At 44.8% G+C, this 15,626-nt stretch overlaps 1 protein-coding gene across 1 annotated transcript in view; it reads left to right on the forward strand.

Moving 5' to 3' along the window:
- NUP133 (nucleoporin 133) overlaps positions 1–15,626 on the forward strand; it is a 942,256-nt gene that overhangs the window by 725,092 nt on the left and 201,538 nt on the right. Inside the window, exon 23 of the mRNA XM_069234985.1 lies at positions 6,487–6,567. Coding sequence (XP_069091086.1) covers positions 6,487–6,567 — 81 coding nt within the window. The remainder of the gene's footprint in view (positions 1–6,486; positions 6,568–15,626) is intronic.

Consider the following 15,626-nt stretch of genomic DNA (forward strand, 5'->3'; position numbering starts at 1 on the left):
CCACAGCACCTTACTCCCATATCAGAACAGCTTTTAATGAAGAACCTGTTCAATCTAAAGGAAGAGGTTCAAGCTTTACTCTCCATCAAAACCAACAGGATTTAGAAAGCGCTGCTGATCACCTGTGACAGTATCCAGGTGCTGAGAGCTTTGCTTTTGTGGGTGGAATCAGTTGAACAGCCATGTCTTGAGTCCCTTTCTAAATTCCTAATGCGTGGGTGAGGTCCGGAGGAGGAGGCTGTTCCAGCATTTTGCGTTAAGGTAGGAGAAGGAACGTCATCCACTTTTGCTTCGGCAGGTGTTGTGCGGGGCTTTGTAGGCAAGAGATTGCATCGTGAATTGACATTTCTTGTGCAGAGGGAGCCAGTGGACTTTCTTGGATTGAGGGGTGATGTGGATATATTTGGGAAGGTGGAGGATGAGTGTAGCAGCTAAGTTCTGTATGGTCTGCAGTCTCTTCAGGAGATGTGTGGGACCCATTAAGTTGGTTCCGAACTCAGAAATAGGGGCTGGTTACAACTCTCTGTATTTCCTCGAGCTGAAAAGGATAGAGGGCTTTGGCCTGTCTTTGTTCTTAGTCTGCTAAATCCCTTTCTACAGTAGTACAAATTCAAAATGTTCACACTGGCCCGGGTTCTGTCTGCCCTGGATCCAGGCATCTGGATGGTATTCTTGGAGCTGCGGAATTCATATTTTCATTTACCAGTCCTGCAGTCTCACTTGTGTTACCTGTGGTTTAAGGTAGGTCAAGAGCAAGTGACAGTGATGGCCACCACCCATTTTCGGAGGTTGGGAATCCCAGTTTTTCACCACCTCTTCAACTATCCTTAGGGTTCATCCCTGGGGAGATACTCCGCTAGAAGCAAAATCTGGTTACGAATGGCCCAGTGGCATATTGATTGTTTTAGTGCTGACAGTCAGAGCAATTGCTGCTTACCCCTCTGCTTTTGGATACTATAGATTGCAGGTATATTGCCTGTTAGCACAAGAACTGTCTGGTTGCAAACTAGCATGTAAAATGTCTGAAGTGGCAGTTGGACAGTTCTGCGTTTCAGAAAATTATTGTAAAACATACCTTCTCTTGTTGCTGCATTGTATCATCTGGTGGTGAAGGCTTCACTGGTTAGAGATCAAAGTGGGGATCTTCCTGAGGGTCAACAGAGTAATCCTGTCAGGGATCGCCACCCTCTTTAGTGGGAATAGGCTTGTAATAAGTGTCTTGGGGCTCAAACTCCATGTCTGGATCTGAATGAGCGTGGTAGAAGTGGTGCAATGAAGTTAAATGCTGCAGTGACTCTGGAGGTAGTGGGAAATACTTTCAAGGGGCACAAGGCTTGCATCCTTTGGCAACATTTCTCTTGGATGGCAAACACACTCCATTCTGAGACTGTCTCCTCAAAAGTCAACTTCTTGTTAAGAAGAGGTGCTGAATCTGTGTATTTTTGTGGTGGAAAGCAAGTATTTAGCCTGATTGAGAGTGAAAGCCAATCTGTTTCCACAAGTTTGACCTGTTTAAGCAACTCATTGTTTGGGTTTGGTTCACTCAGTTTAAGGACAGGTGTCTAAATTGATTTTGGTATCAACTTCTGCAATAAAGTCGGTGGTTAAGTGCCTCAGGTTGAGAAGGTCTGGTCTAGCTGCAAGGTTTGGAGTTTCAAGTCCCTTTGCAGCCAAGATAGGCTGTCACGGTCAAGCAGGTTGAGGGGCAGTGGTCGTTGCCAGCAGTCAAGGTCTCTTTGCTGCAGTCTTAGGGCTCAAAGCCTCCTCTTTCGTGACTGATGCTTAGCCTGACCTAAAGACGTTTGTCAAGGCTAACCACCAGAGGAACAATCCTTGAATGGTGCCAAAGGTGTGGAGGTCTTTGCGGCAGACTCTGTCATGGGTGCAGGTTTCACTTGGGCCTTTGAAGGCTGCTCTCTTTAGCAAACAAGAAACATCAGAGGATAATTTTTCTGGGATCCGATCCCTTTGGTCCAAAGGAATACGAGCTGGACCTTCACCATCAGAATAAGTTTCTTCCATATTTTCGTACGGTGGATGGCTTTGTAGGGACCCTGGTGCAGCATTCTATAGGGTGAACACCAGCATTCCCTCCAGTACCTTACAGGTATATTTTCAAAAGCCTGATGGGACGAACAACTCAATTTCTCGTGGCCTGTGGGTAAGCAGAGGTCATAAACCCTATGATGGTCTGACTAAGGAAACTTAATGTTCCACATGAGGCAAAACAGGAAGAGTGTTTTTCTGTAATCCACGCACACAAGTCATTCTCATGTGTCCTGCTGTCAAGAGAAGCCCTGTGGTGTGGATTGATTATGATTGTCCATCATCTGACAGTGTCATCTCCGTTGATTGGAGGCAATTCAAATTCCTGGAGTTAGACTGATCTTTTCTTGCTCGAAAGCCCCAGAGCGCTAAAAGAACATCTCAACCCAATAGCAGCAAAATAATCTGAGGTGGACTCTGTCCTAGTCCCATGTGTTTTTAGGGAGGGGCAACAAGTCCCCTTGAAAGCAAAACCTATATGTAGGGAGCTGGTTTGTGGTTGCTTCACCCCCTCCCATACACACACTTTTTGTCTGTGTTCCTTCCCTAAAACAGACACCTGGTCACTTGATCCCTAAGTGATCACGCTCTTCAGCCCTCTATAATCCCTTAATAAATGGTACCTGTGGTATCTAGGGCATGGGCACTGCAGAGGGCCCCTCAGAGCTGCAGCACAACTGTGCCAATCTGAGGGACCCAGCACCAACCTAATGCAGACTGCCATTGCATGCTCTGTGACAAGTGGCTTTATTAAGAGATGCACACAGGGGGCACCTTTCGAGGTGCCCCCTGAAAACCTTCCTGCTACTAGTGTGTTGACTGACTAGGTCCTGGCCTGTTCACCCACCACAGATGTTTCTGGACCCCCACAGTGAGTGCCAGTGCTCTCGAGGCCCAGAGACAAAAGCCTGCGCCAGGCAGAGGTTTTAGCTACTTTCCCAGGCAGGATGAACATTCCAGGGGGGGTTGTTTCCAAAAGTCTTGCTGCCTTTGTAATGCAACCCAGGACTCTTCAGATGGTGGAGATGACCAACCCCCCTGTTCTGACCCCAATTGTGCTTGGCAGCACAGGCAGGAAAATTAGTAAATTAGGAGTGCCCACTTCATGCCAGTTCCACTCCTAAGGTGGATAAGCTGAATTGGACACTACGTTTTAAATTCCTCCATCTTGTTTGGAAGGAATTAGACCACTAGGGCCAGAGTTATGCCCATTCCCCAGTGGAAGTGGTCATAAGAAGGGTGTAGTCACCCTGAAGGAGGTCAGCCCATTGGCTACCTCCTGGCTCTCCCTCTAATACCCCTAAATTGAGTATTTAAGGTGGCACCCCTGAACCTTATAACTGAGATTCATGACCAGCTAAGAAAAGCCGGACACTACAGAGTCATCAGCAGAAAAGACTGCAGACACCAAGTGACTTGGCCCCAGCCCTATCAGCCTGTCTGCAGCCCTCAACGATCCTGCACAAAAGCTGGTGGTCTACAAGACAGGTCGTCAACCTCCAAAACCAACTTTTAAAAGAAAAAAATTCTCCCCTGAGGAACTCATCTTTGCACCCGACGCCCACAGCCTGAGTCCAACTGGCCCACCAGATCTATGAAGGTTCCCCAGTGATTCTGAGTCCGAGTCCACCATGGGCTGACCCTTGCCGGACTCTGCCACAAAGCCTCAAGCCACAAACCGAAGTCTCCCCCTGACTGCGACCTGCACAGTAAGCTGTTCCCGATGCCAAAGGACACCCTTGCACCCAGAGCACCTGGGGCTTGGGGAGCTGGACCATTTGTCTCCCTATGTCCCCTAGCATCAGAACTTACTTGGGTAGCTGTGGCTTTTCTTTGTTCAGCCTCCTAGCCCGAGCCTGCAGCCTTTTTCCAAAACTGATCTCCCCCATTGATTTGCATTGGACATCCAACACTGTGTTGGTACTCTGACCCAGCTGCCATGTACCGCTGTGGGTGTAAGTTTGGTGCTCTACCCACAACCCCTCCTGCATTTCTGTTTTCTTTCCATAGGTTAACATTGCTGAACTGAAAAATTGCACTAAGTGCTGAATTTTGGAACTGCAAAGCATTTATGCTTGTAAATTTACTTACCTGGTTACGAAGTTCTCAGGTTTCAAACATACATAAAAAGAAATGTTATTTTTTAAAATTTATCTACGATTTATTTTTGAGTGTGTCTCATTTATTGCCTCTGTGCAACCACTCTGTGTTACGCCTAACTGCTCGCCCACAGTACCACAAATAGAGCATTAGTCCTATCTACTTTTGCCTCTACAATACAAATTGGGGACCCACCGGACTCTCTGCACAGTGTGCTTAGTGCACTATATAGAGAGCCAGCTTCCTACACTATACTTTGCAGACAGATAGTTTGCAATGTCCATAACTAACACTAGATGGCAGGAATGTGCAAAGCAAGTGATCTACAGCTACACGAAACAACCACAGAAATCAAACTACAACTGGATGACCAACACAGCAGAATTTGTTCGATTTTCTAAGAAGCTGAAGCTAAAAAGCAAAAAAGAAAATGTATGATCTTTCAAGAAGGTGAATATGGCAGAATGACACTGTGAAAGCTGTTACCTTTGTAATACCCGTGGAAATAGGGTAGAGAGGATAACTTTGATATTTCTTGTATGTACCAAAAGCGTAAAGCTTTCAAAGTCTCAGTTAAATGCTTTATTTCTAAATATGAAGGTATATTTAGATTTTATCTGTTACATTTACGGAATCAGTAGTATCACGCACTTCTATTAAGCTTCATTTAGGAACAGTAGCTGCTTATAAGCAGAACAAGCAACATACATCTTTGGTTAAGATACTTGTGAAAGCTTTTCTAGAGGTATTAACAAGTTATCACTCCCAAGAGCACTACGAGTCATGTGACTCTCAGGAGCTCCTTTCCATCACTTGCGTTCTAGTCAGATGCAGTATCTCTCTTGAAAGTGGCTTTTCTAGTGGCATTTCGACCTTTATATAGGCTTTGCAAATTGCAAGCCATTATGATTGAGGATCCTTTCATGTCGGTTCATAAGAAACGATTTGTCTGGACCCAAACCTGCATTTTGTGCCAACAGTTGCCTTCCCATTCCATATCAATAAGATGACTGATTTACCAATCTCAGTCAGTTACAGAAATATCATTGCACACATTAGATGTAAAAACAGTAATGTATTACATTGACCACACAATCAATTTGTGATACAACTATTCATCACACTTACAAAAACCCCCACTAGGGAAAAGCTCATTCAGGTATGTTATGCTAAAGTGAAATATAACTCTTCACACTGTGCCTAAAGCACATTTCACTGACAAGAATGGGATGCAAGTTGTGGCCTTCCTTAGAAACCTACATCTTGCAGGCATCTACATAGTCAACACCACACACTTTCACAAAGCGTTATACTGTGTAGACATTCATGCATCTCAAGAGGTACAAGTCAGGCAAACAGTAAGTTGTGCATTGTTCTAAACACCTGCTCACAAACCATCACTTTAGAGAGGGGAAGAACACTGCTTTTAGGTCTGGGCAAAACATGTGATCTACAGCTGCATATGCTACAAATGGAAAATTGTATTTACCTGCTTGTAGTGTATATTAACATGCATCCTCCCACATACCTGAATGCAAGCTTATGTCTCATAAGCGCTATATTCATCACTGATTATGTCTCAAAAATGCATCTATAGATATTTACTGTCCTGCTTCACTTCTCTACAATATAGTTAACTCACCCTTTGGGGGAAGACAAACAATCTGAGGTTGAGTCATTGTCCTAGTACATTGAGGTTTTCACTGAAGGAACCCTGTTCACCTTGAATCTGCAGCTTTCCCAACTAGAAACAGATAGTTATGCGTAAGTAGAATGTTCTATTTCTGCTGTAATCTTGGTACCCATTGCCTTGTGAACAAAAGAGTGTTCAGTGAGGCGAGTGGCAGCACGTCTGTAAAATGAAAAGTGCAAGTATGTCCAGGACATGGCATTTTACGTTGAATCTTCTGTTCCTGTCAGTTTTATTTTCTATTGGGGACTTTCAGAGATAAGTCATGCTCACTGAAGCACCCACTCTGCATGAGCTAGGCAAATTGGGATTATTTAATTGTTCAGAAATGTGTTGTCAAATGGCCACAAATGCAGCTACCACAGATGTTCGGCTACAGATGCAAGTCAAGTTATTTTATATGAGGGGGTCAATCTTTGAAGCTTAAAAGGTTGTTTTTGTAAAAATAGAATGACTTAGTTAAAAATACTTTTTGTGTCAGGTACCTGTATACTTTGCAGATGTTTTGGGGTTCAGAGTTTGATTCAGCTATACAGTGTAAAATAATATGAAACTGGTAGTAGTTATTAAACTTAAGTCTTCTTTAGGATAATGATTGTTAATTACATCCATCAATTTCAAGAACTAATCATCTTCCTCTCCTGCCACAGCTGTACATTAGTGAAGATAACAGAAGAGCAAATGAGTATGACTTTAAGAAAGCGCTTGATCTGCTGGAGTATATCAATGAGGTAAGAGACGAGAATCCCCTTCTTATATATAACCTATTCTCTTACAAATTTTATTTGTTAAAATGTGTTTTTATTGTCTGACTAAAATCCTCTAACAAATGTATTTCAACGAAGCCAAGAAATGTTTTTAGAATTGCAACAGTGCAGTTAAATCTCAAAGGAATTTGAGTATCAATAAAATACAAAACCCAGTATAAGAGGTGCGTAGCCCCACTAGTAATCTCATGGTAGCAGTTTCTTTCCAACAGGAGAAGTTCCAACAGCTCTGCAAGCTCAGTTTCTATACTGCTTTCAAAGCTCTAACTTCTCCTGGTTCTGTGTAGGTCATGCAGACTGCCAGAAAGCACCTGAGCAGGTTTTCACTGATCAGCATCACAGGCATAGCGTACAGCATCTAGGAGGTCATCTTAGACATTGGTGAAGGACTGCTTGTGCTAAGGTGCAGCTGTGGTCCCCATCTACAAAGGGGCCCAGGCACCCACTAGACTAAACCCCCTGGGTGTATTGACACCTCTTAGAAAATAGTCAATTAAGGAGGATGAGTGATTTGTGTGTGTAGTGATTTCTTCCTTCAGTCTTCTGCATCAGTAGACCGTTGACTTTATGGATGCTTCCTTCTTTTGCTGGGGTGGTACAACCATCTATGGAGTGGGTTCCTGGACTGTGTGTAAGGAGACCTTGCACTTGCAACATTGGACTCTGAAATAGAGAATTTTGCCGGTGGCAGCTCATTTAATGGGTGCATTGAAGGTGAGGGTTGGATTCCCTAAGTTGTCTTGCCCTGAATGATTATAAATGCCACAATTCTGTAAAGGAAAGGCCCTCTGTTCTGTGCCCAGCACTTCCCATTGCATGTGTCTCTGAGCTAGCCTTCCACTTTACCTGGTCATCAGCCATCTTTAAGTATTCCCCCAATTCTAATAATGTCCCCAAAGTGTATAAGAATGGCGAGCAACTGATTTTCAATGTGCAAGTGAAGAGGACTTGGTACTCAGTACTTAATCTGCACTTCCCAATAAATCAGATCTGCTTTCACAGAATGACTGTCAACTTCTCCACCCCATTCCTTAGTCACTGATGAGGGTTTGGCAGCCTCCCAACATGCAAGGGTATCTGGCTACGCTCTCCTCTTCATGTGTCTTCCTGACCGGCCATCTTTGGTCATTTTGCCTCTGGTGGCTGTTTTCTGGAAAGACTTGCTTTTTTTCTGCCCAGGCTCCTTTTTATTTCACATTGGGGCTTAAATTTATTTCTAACTTTCCACGTGGCATCCCCCTTGGAACTGGTGCACAATTGTCCTATTTTTATTTTGACTCTCAAAACTGTCTTTATAGGTGGCAGTTAGTGCAGCCCATGGGGGTCAAAGAGTTGTAGACCCTGTTGACCTGACAGGACAAATTGGTCCTGTGTACTTGTCTGTCTTCCTGCCAAACATGGCCTTGCCTTCTGTATAGGCTAGGGTGTCATTCTTCAGTCTTTCTTTCCCAGTCCTCACCTTTCCAACGAGGAGGAACACTTGCATTGGCTGAGGTCTAGATGAGTTGTCTCATAACCTGTCAGTCAGAAGATTGACACCCTACATGTTTCGGCATTCTTGATGGTGCATCAAGAATTAGGTGGCTGGAATCACTGAATAGACCTTTTCTGTCTCTGTACACTGCCGGAGTGTGTGTTGTCTGTTTTGGGAGTTACCAATACAAAGAGGACTGTTTGTGAATTACGCGTGGGGTGCCTTGCCCGAATGTGCAAAATAAATATATATATATATATATCAGCAGTTCTAGTTACCTGTGCTAACTATAACTTATGCCCTTGCAATGCACTGCTTACGACCACACATTAAATCACTCATGACGTGGTCAGTGACATCACTGATGACATCATCCGACAAAGTAAATTTTAATATACTTAATAAAACACTGTTTACTTTTTTTTAAGTGAGAAGATAAAGATGAGAGATGTACAGCACTGTAACCTTAGCTACTACACTCACTTAGCACCTAAGAGGCCATTCTCAGTGGATAGTCCTAACTATTCTGAACCACTACACTAAACACTAATGAGCAATGTAAAACATCTAACAGTATGGACTAATCTGTTACAAACACTATAACACCGCTCATGAACCCAGAAATAGGTTTTAGTGCACATTTCAGATTTACACAAACCACTGCAACAAACGAGTAGAAAGATCTTAGCAGACAAGTTGCTGTGTGAGAAACTAGTAGTAAAATTATTCTTCATCCTGGAGAAAGGTGTGAGCAGAGAGGTCAGTCTGTTGTAAAGGTCTACTACACTGAGCCATCACCGTAGGGAAAGGTCTTAGGAACACATGAATTTATTCAAATCTGCTACTACAGTCATTCATCACAAAGGAGAGAGGTGTAAGGGAAGTGGTCAGTGTGTTCTAAAACAGAACTAATCTAGCCCATCACTGTGCAGTGAAGTCTCAGTCAACAGCATACATCAACAGGGGATATGTGAGTGTAGAGGCTGGTCCACTGATAAATAGTACTCCCACTTTAAAAATGGGATTATAACTCAGATGACATGTTACAAATAGTATCAGTCAGTAGTAGAGAAAGAATATTATTTATCTTATGCTGTAGCTTAGAATATATATCTTTAAGTCTCAGAAACTTTTACGAAACAATTGGACTCATGGGATGATGTCATTGATGCAATTTGAGATGTCATGAGTGATGTAATATGTGAGGTCATAAGCAGTGCATTGGGGTGGTGCAAGGTATAGATAGCTCAGGTAACAACACATTCGTATTATTCAGTTTAAAAGTAACAGTTAACAAAACAACATAAGATAACGTATGTAAACTTTATATAAATGCAAAACAGCAAGTCTTTTTCTTTTTTGCATTCATTTTATGGATCACAGGATTGCTGCACTGCCACCACAAAACGGCCACGTTTCCAGGAATACACCCAAACATGAACTTGTCATTGCATACACTAAGTCTCCACACAACCACAGTGCAAATCACACCTTAAGTCATTTATTTGGGTTTTAACATTTCTCTGGAGACACTCAAAACCACAGCTCCATTGTTATTCTTCTTTCCTTCAAAAGAAGGGAGTTACAAAGATAAGATTTCCTCTGCTGAAGATAAGAGAAGGAGAGCAGCAGGACGAAGAAGACTCACCACCTCCAAAGAATTCCTCCAACATTTGAAAATATTTTTCCATACCTTCAGGAGAAAAAGTTCTTCCCCAAATGTTGACAGTGCGAAATATGCAGCAAAAAAACTGTCAAGCTGTATGGTGAAGTATTCGCAACGCAGTCCTATATATGGAAACACCTAAAAGCCAATCATAGAAGAACATATTGCAAAATAACAAAAAGGTGCAGCATCATCAGCAGCTGAACCATCTGTGGGACCCTTACTTCTTGACCATATGGTTATCTCATTGTTTAACCAAAACTGGAAGACAAGCCATATGCACTAAAAATGTCATCTGTTGTTCAGTTTATGGATGCTGTCAACAAGCATAATCCTTATGTTTTTTCAGCTTACCATTCCATCTTCCATTCCTTTTTAAACACAAGTAGATATCTGAAAAGCAAATGTGGAATACATTTTCCTTTAAATTATATACTGTTACATTACATACTATAAGCAAATGATTAGCTACATAAGGGGTTATGTCAGTGTGTAACAGGCTGTGTAAGTGTCTGCGTATTGGTATATAAAATGAGTATGTGAGTAGCTGTGTGGGTGGGTGACTGGGTGTATAACTGTTTCTTGGTGTGTAAGTGCTGGGTACATAAATAGTTATATAAGTGTGTGAGTGACTGTGTCAGTGCCTGCATTGGTATGTGAGTGACTACATATGTGGATGCATAGGTGAGTACATGGGTGTGTGAATGTTTTTATTGGTATGTGACTGAGTTTGTCAGTGACTGACTATTTGCTTTTACTAGTGTGTACATAAGTGCCTCTGTAGGAGTGTAACTGGGTGTGTAAGTGCCTGCCTGTGTGAGTTGGTGCAAATTACATACTATTAAATTACATACTGTAAGCAAGCACCCACATTTAATGTGCCAGCACATTCATTGATATTGGCTTAATAAAAACAACTATATTTCCAGTATAGCAATTCCTTTTCCTTCTTTGCTGCTCACTGTTTTTACCTAATGTTCTCATCTAACCTCCCTTCTATTTTCTTTCAGCTTATATGTACTCATAGGGTTTCCTTTAATATACTTTTTTACAGTACAACCTAATTCACATACCTGTAAAATATTTTTGCTGTTGTGCAACTTTAATGTTAATATCTGTTTTCTACTACAAATCTCCAGTCAGAAATATGTCAATCCCCCTCCAGTCTTAGTAGAAAAGTACCACTAATGGCTGCCCTTCCCACTGTGCTCTGACTCATCCTCCTGTACTTAGCAAATCACAGACTCCTTTTCATCTTTTTTTTTTTTTTTAACCATTTCTGAATGTGTCACTATTGTAACCCTTTCCTTATTTCCTGTAAAGAAGCCCAATTCAGGAAGTTTCCGCGGAGCTCAGTGACCCACACACACCCACTTACCCACCCACTCTCACAGACACACACAGCCACTCACACACCCACCCACTCAGACCCACAAAACCACTACTACACCAATTCAGAGACCCACTCGCACCCATTCACAAACACACACAACCCTTCACACATTCACCAAACCACTACCACACCCACTTACAGACCCACATAGCCACTCAAAACCCACTTACACATTGTAGTCCAATTTATATATTAAAAAAAAACAAAGGTTACAAGGACATCATAGTTAGGAAATAGCATAAAATGTACTGAAAAAAACAAAGGTTACAGGGATGTTCTAGTAAGGATCAGATTTTACACACACAAAACCACAGAAATTGACCAGTTATAGTTATTATCTCAAATAACGATAATTTGTCCACTAAGATCACTATAACTCGCTCACTTGCCATGCACTGCTAATTATCTCATATCCTACATTACTCATGACCTATTCTATTACATCATTGATAACATCACTGCAACATTTGCAGTGAAATTATTGATGAGAACACTGTGCATGGGGGGGGGCACAAGTAATAGTTACTCGAGGGGGCGAGTTATAGTTTCTTCAGATATATACATAAATCTTACTGGTGGTCGCCAATAGGCATGGTTTGGTATACTTTTCTACAGATGGGGCATTATTGGGTTTTCCAGTAACTTTGGTCTTGTTTGACGAATCTTTACAAAACTTATCAAAAAAAGGTTCATGCACCTTAGCTCCTTCCTGGAAAGTTTCGGGGTGGTCCATTAAGCGGGAGCTTAGAAAACATGCGGGCCTAAAACATGAAATCTCCATGCATTTTCCATAGTCTTCTTTAGACCCGGCTACAGCATCAAGATATTGGCGGACATTTTACTCTGTCACAACAGTGATGAATATCCTGTCTGCTGCAATATTAATCCCGTGGGACATAATGGGATTTTGATATTGGAGGATGGGATATCTGTCACCGGTGTGGCACAGTAACCTGTCTGCCCATATCTAAAGCAGGCCCTTAGTCCCCTGTCCTCATGTTGTTTAAAAAAATATATATATATATGGTGGCAGGGTAGGGATACCTAGACCCCCTAGGCTTCATAGGGGAGACTCAGAGGGACACCATCCCACCCTTCGCCCCACCCAACCCTCCTCTCCGCTCCACCCCTCCGCTCCCAGAGCCAAAGAAAACTAACAAAAAAAGGCAACAAATCCTGCGAGACTCTCATTGTAAGCCTCTGGGAGCCCACCTGCGGAGTGAAAAACAATTTGGGGAAAGGGATGTGTTCCCCCCCCACCCTCTTTCAGCCATTAGAGGCCCCGGGAGCCCCTCCCAGGGGCCGATGTATTTTATGGGGAGGGGGCTGCACAACCCCCTCCTGTGCCTCTAGGCACCATGGTGAGCCCACTTGCGGGGCTGAGATTTAGAAATCTAGGCAGGGTGCAGTGTGGCATACCCTCCCTGAGTGGCCCACTCCCAGGGCTGATTATTTTAAAGGGGTGCCAGGCAGCCGCCCTCCATGAGCCACTAATGACCGGGGGGAGCCCACACACTGGAGCCAGCTCACAGGCTATGTTCCTGGTTGTCCTCCCAGGGACATAGCAGTTTTCCTGGCCCCACTGGTGCAGGCAGGAAAACCTGTGTTTGCTCTCATTTAACAGGAGCAATTGCAAATCTTCCAAGTGAGAGCAAACACAAAGTCCACTCCCCGCTGGCGGAAGCTTAAAAATGCTCCCACCAGCTGGAAGCGGACTTCAGATCTTTTTCTCTGTCCACAGTGATGTGGGCAGCGAAACTGGTCTGAATATTGCTTCCGTCCACTGGGAGCAGCATTTTTAGCTGCTCACTGTGGGTGGAAGCAGAGCTGCCTCCTGCTGGGTGTGGAGCACCGACTGGGGTCATGGGGGCCTTTGGGACCCCCCACCAACAACCCTGCGTCCCACAGCCAGGATATGTGGGTACCCTGGGTGGGCACCAGGGCACCCACTGTTTGTTTGCTGGGTCCCTTGGAGATGGAGTCCATGGGGCTGAAATCAGACTGGGAAGGAGGGGGCCTTGTGCTTCCCTCCACATTTAAATAGCTGCAAAACTCCAGGCCGAAAACAGTTTAGGGATGGCGCTTGTCTATCAATTATCAGACTTGAAAAAGTCAAAGTCATGAATCAAGTTTTGGCTGTCGTTCTTTGTTATGATTTGCACAATGAAATTAATAAGAATATTGGAAAATAAGCACACATTTAATTCGCCCATACTTTTTGGAAGTTATGCTTGGAATCATCAACCATTCTGACTAGAAATCATCTGTGTGCTGCGGTGTTCTTCTGTTCAGGACTAGATATCTCACCCTTGGTGGCAAGGTGAACATACCATAGGAGCACTTTTGTACGGACAGTCTTAATACTGGGCATAACAACCTTCCCCTTTACTGTTATTTTCTTTCTGGATGCGGAAACCTAGCATAGCCACCACATTGTTTTTTATAAACGTCAATAAAAAAGATATACGATAGAGACTTCTAGTTGCAGATTCGTAACCTTAGGATTTGCCCCAGGTATCAGACTGGATCCGGAGATTTTTCTTCGAGCAATACCCATGCGTGTCGGTAGGTATCGTTGGTAGACTCCGTTGGCAGCGCAGTCGCTGTGATGATGTCGGGAGTAGTATATGGACGCCGCCTTCACGCAGTGACGCCAGTTGTTTTCTTACTGCGCCACGTTCTGATCCGGAGAGAGCTACCCTGGTCTCTTTTTGACCAACTTCAACTGTTTTGTTGAGTTTTTGAGTGAGATTTTTGGTGCGTCGAGGATGTCCCCGAAGACCGGTTTCAAGCTGTGCGAGGACTGTCACCGCATGATGTCGGTGACAGATCCCCATTGGGTTTGTTTGGTGTGTCTTGAGAGCAACCACGACCCAAAGTTGTGCTCCGAGTGCCGGGCCATGCACCCGAAGGCCTTGAGGGAGCGGTCCCTTAAACTCATGGCGGCCCCGCACTCGACTCCGCGTAGGTCCCAGTCTCAATTGAGAGGAAGGTCTTGAGACTGTTCGCGGAGCCATCACCACTCTTCGAAATCTTCGGGTGCAGGTAAGAAAAAGAAATTCGAAGAGGTCCCATCACTCTCCGACTTCGCCCCGTCGTTTGGCTGACGCGACATGGGAGGAGCGTCGACGCTTAAGGCCTCCGTTCTCGGATCCTGCGTCTGGGTCCGCTCCGCGTTTCCCAGAGCCAGAGCGACCCCCATCCAACTTAAAGAATTCTAAGAGGCCATGCGCCTCATTTTTGGGTGGTCCGACCCCGATACAGCGCCCTCGGGTTCTGCGCCGGTCGCACCATTGAGACCTTCCCTGGCGCGGGTTGATTGGCGACGCTGCCGACCATGGTAGTGCCCACTATTGACGTCGACCTGATCCTTATCCCCGACGATTTGGAGTCACAGCGGCGTTGGCCGACACTGCCTTTGTCTTCGATGGGGCCTATTCGCCCCAGGTCAGATTTGGACCCTTGTACCTATGGGTACAAATTCAGGGAAGGATTGGAGGGGGTCCCTGGACCCTTACAAATACCAGGATGACCCATCTTTGGACTGGGCTCAGGAATTGGACGACCCCAGTAGTCTGGATAATTCTACAGAGGCTGGCATGCTGTCTCCTACTGTGGCTACTGCGGAGGGAGCAAGCTTATGTTATGGTGGTAAGTAGGGCAGCTGAGGTCCTTGGCCTTAAGCTCTCTACTGTAGAGGTCAGGTCCAGTCTCCTGATGGAGGTGCTTCAGCCAGGGGCTTCCACATCTGAACCCTTTTTGCTGTTCAATGAAGTCCTCACCGATGTCCTTTTGGGTACTTGGTCCAAACCTAACACAGGGACTCCTGTGAATAGGATTATCGCACGTCGCCATCGGCCCGCTCCGAACGACCCTAAATTCCTGTCCCAACACCCCACGCCTGAGAGTCTTGTCATCCAGGCTTCCTCTTCTTAAGGCGCATTCCCTTCCGCACCACCGGATAGGGAATCAAAAAGGCTGGAACAATTTTGCGCTGCGGTCTGTGAACACCGCATGCCTTTTGGGCTGCTATACCCACTCTTTGTGGGATACGGTTGTGCAAGTCCTGCCGCAGACACTGGAGGAGGCCCGTGCTATTGTCTCCCAAGCTGTAAATGATGGGTGAGACGCAGCAAAGTTCACAATCCGTTGTGGGCTGGACACGACTGACTTTCTCTGCAGATTGGTTGCTTCTGGTTTTTCTGGGGATGTCCAACAGTCTCTCATTTACATACCCTTTGATGGCTCCTGTCTGTTTGGAGACAAAGCAGACTTGGCCTTGGAGAGATTGAAGGATTCCCGGGCTACGGCTCAGTCCCTTCCTCGGCCCTCGCCTCCCACAATCCCCTTTTCACCCCTTTCATGGCCACAGAAGGGGCTCCCTGTCACGTCCTCCACCCAGCCACTGTGCCACCCATGTTGTCCAGTCTCTGCGTGGCCGGGAATGCGGAATCCCGTGTGGGACAGGGAACCAGAGGTCTGTCCAGTCC

The sequence above is a fragment of the Pleurodeles waltl genome, chromosome 5 (genome assembly GCF_031143425.1).
Source record: "Pleurodeles waltl isolate 20211129_DDA chromosome 5, aPleWal1.hap1.20221129, whole genome shotgun sequence".
Classification (NCBI taxonomy): domain Eukaryota; kingdom Metazoa; phylum Chordata; class Amphibia; order Caudata; family Salamandridae; genus Pleurodeles; species Pleurodeles waltl.